This window comes from Charadrius vociferus, unplaced genomic scaffold (assembly GCF_000708025.1).
Source record: "Charadrius vociferus isolate BGI_N301 unplaced genomic scaffold, ASM70802v2 scaffold844, whole genome shotgun sequence".
In the NCBI taxonomy this organism is placed as follows: domain Eukaryota; kingdom Metazoa; phylum Chordata; class Aves; order Charadriiformes; family Charadriidae; genus Charadrius; species Charadrius vociferus.
In genome coordinates this window covers 20,966-23,083 of record NW_009647839.1, presented here as the reverse complement: position 1 = coordinate 23,083, position 2,118 = coordinate 20,966, and the positions used below count along the sequence as shown (strand labels likewise).

The 2,118-nt window shown below is 61.4% G+C and overlaps 1 protein-coding gene across 1 annotated transcript in view; it reads left to right on the top strand.

The window, feature by feature from the left end:
• The first annotated feature begins 1,647 nt into the window (after positions 1 to 1,647).
• LOC104284507 (neuroblast differentiation-associated protein AHNAK-like) overlaps positions 1,648 to 2,118 on the top strand; it is a 19,492-nt gene continuing 19,021 nt past the window's right edge. The window contains 1 exon segment of the mRNA XM_009882849.1: positions 1,648 to 1,801. Coding sequence (XP_009881151.1) covers positions 1,648 to 1,801 — 154 coding nt within the window.

Genomic DNA, 2,118 nt, shown 5'->3' with positions numbered 1-2,118 from the left:
TCCCAGTGCCTGGGGAGCCCCACGGTGGTTCCCAGTGGTCTGATGGACCCTCCTGCCCTCCAGTTTGGACCACTGGGCCACCAGCCTGGGGTTGTTCCTCCCCGTGGGCAGGACTTCACCCGTCCCCTCCTTGAACGAACGCAGCCCATGACGCCGTCCCCCTCCTTTGCAACAAGGGCACGTTGGTGGCTCACGGTCAACTTGGTGCCCACCAGGATCTCCAGAGCCTTTGTTCTTCCAGCCGGGTGCCCCCCCCAGTATATACTGGTGCTGAGGGTGGGTCTTCTCCGGGTGTGGGACGTCCCACTTCTCCTTGCTGAACTCCCCGGAGGTTCCTCTCTCCATCCTGGTGAGGTCTCTCTGGGTGGCAGCACCACCCTCTGGCGTCTCAGCTGAGCCTCCCACGAGGTGTCATCTGCAAACTGGTTGAGGACACGTTCTGCCCCATCATCCAGATGGCTAAAAAGTGAGGGCCGCTCCGCCGGAGCGTGAAAACCTCAGTCTTGCAGGTTACCCGGTGAGGTGGTGGAGTCTCCAACCCTTGGAGATCCTCACAATCTGCCCGGACGTGGTCCTTCACGGTGGTTGTAGGTGACCGGGCTTGAGGGTTGGCCCGGGTGACCTCCAGAGGTCCCATCCCACCTCAACCAGCGCTGTGAAATGCTCGCTGGGCAGCTTCGTGGTTTCTTGGGGGGGCTTTGCGAGGAGAGGACGGCCCGTCCCCCAGGTGACGTTCAAACATCTGTGCCACCCCATGAGGGGCAGCACCTCAGTTGACCCTTCCGTGGTGGGGAGGGTCATCTCCTCGCTGGGTTTGGTCCCATTGGGTTCCCTCAGGAAGGTCCACGTGTGGATGGGCTCCATAGAGTTGTGCCGAGGACCTGTTTCACCCCATCTTTGCCCCTCGTAACCTTTGCGGGTGCGTTGGATGGAGGATTTCTTCTCTCTTGATTTCCCGGGCACGGCCGAATCCCGTTAGAAATTGGGGGAATCCCCATGACAGTTTTTTAGGTGGCCAAGAAGCTGATGTTGGGGTGGTGGTCCAGAGCAGGAGGACACCCAGGTGAAGCAGGAGGCCTGATGTTGCAAAGTTGACTCTTGGGAGTCAACGCGGGACCATCCCATGTTTTGACCGTCTCTCGTTTCCATATAACGGCGGAAATATCTGTTGTTGAGGGCGAGAGGAGCCTCTCCGAGGACCGCGTCGGTCCGAGGCGTACCAGTGATGACCTTTTGGGTGGGTCAAGGAGACGCGGTGGCCGTTTGCCACCCTTGGCCGCGGCCACGTTTCGCTCTTTCGTGGCTCGTCCCTTCTTGTCTCCTCAACCAAAGACACCCGGATCTCCACATGGCCTCGGGCAGAGCTGAGCTTTGGCTCCCGACCCCGTCTGGTGGGAGAAGGAAAGAGGGAAGGGTAGGAAAGCCGGAGTTTCACCTGGACCTCTCCGATGTCTCCACCAGGCTGGGAAGGTGAAACGAAAGCTGCTGCAAGGTCCACAAGGGAAGGCTGAGCCATTCCTGGGGCGGATCCGGCCGGGACCAGCATCCCAGCCAGGGCGGTGGGATGGAGCTGGTTCAACCCACGCTCGAAACCCACGTCCGTCTCCTCCGGGGCGCTTCTCACCTTCCGCCGCCTTCCTTCCCCAGATGGAGAAGGAGGAGGAGACCCGGGAGATCCTGCTCCCCAACTGGCAAGGCAGCGGCTCCCACGGCATCACCATCGACCAGACGGACGATGGGGTCTTCATCAAACAAGTGCAGCAAAACTCCCCAGCCGCCAAGATGGGCGTCGTGAAGGAAGGTGGGATCACGGGAGGCTCCGGGTGGGAGGGGCCCTTTACAGCCCATCCAGTCCAACCCCCCAGCCACGAGCGGGGACACCTCCCCCCAGCCCAGGTTGCCCCAAGCCCCGTCCAACCTGGCCTTGAACCCCTCCAGGGATGGGGCAGCCCCAGCTTCTCGGGGCAACCTGCCCCAGGGGCTCACCACGGCACAGCCAACAATTTCTTCCTCGTACCTCACCTAAATCTCCCCTTTTTCAGCTTAAAACCGTTCCCCCTCGTCCCATCACTCCCCTCCCCGATCACGAGTCCCTCCCCGGCTCTCCTGGAGCCCCTT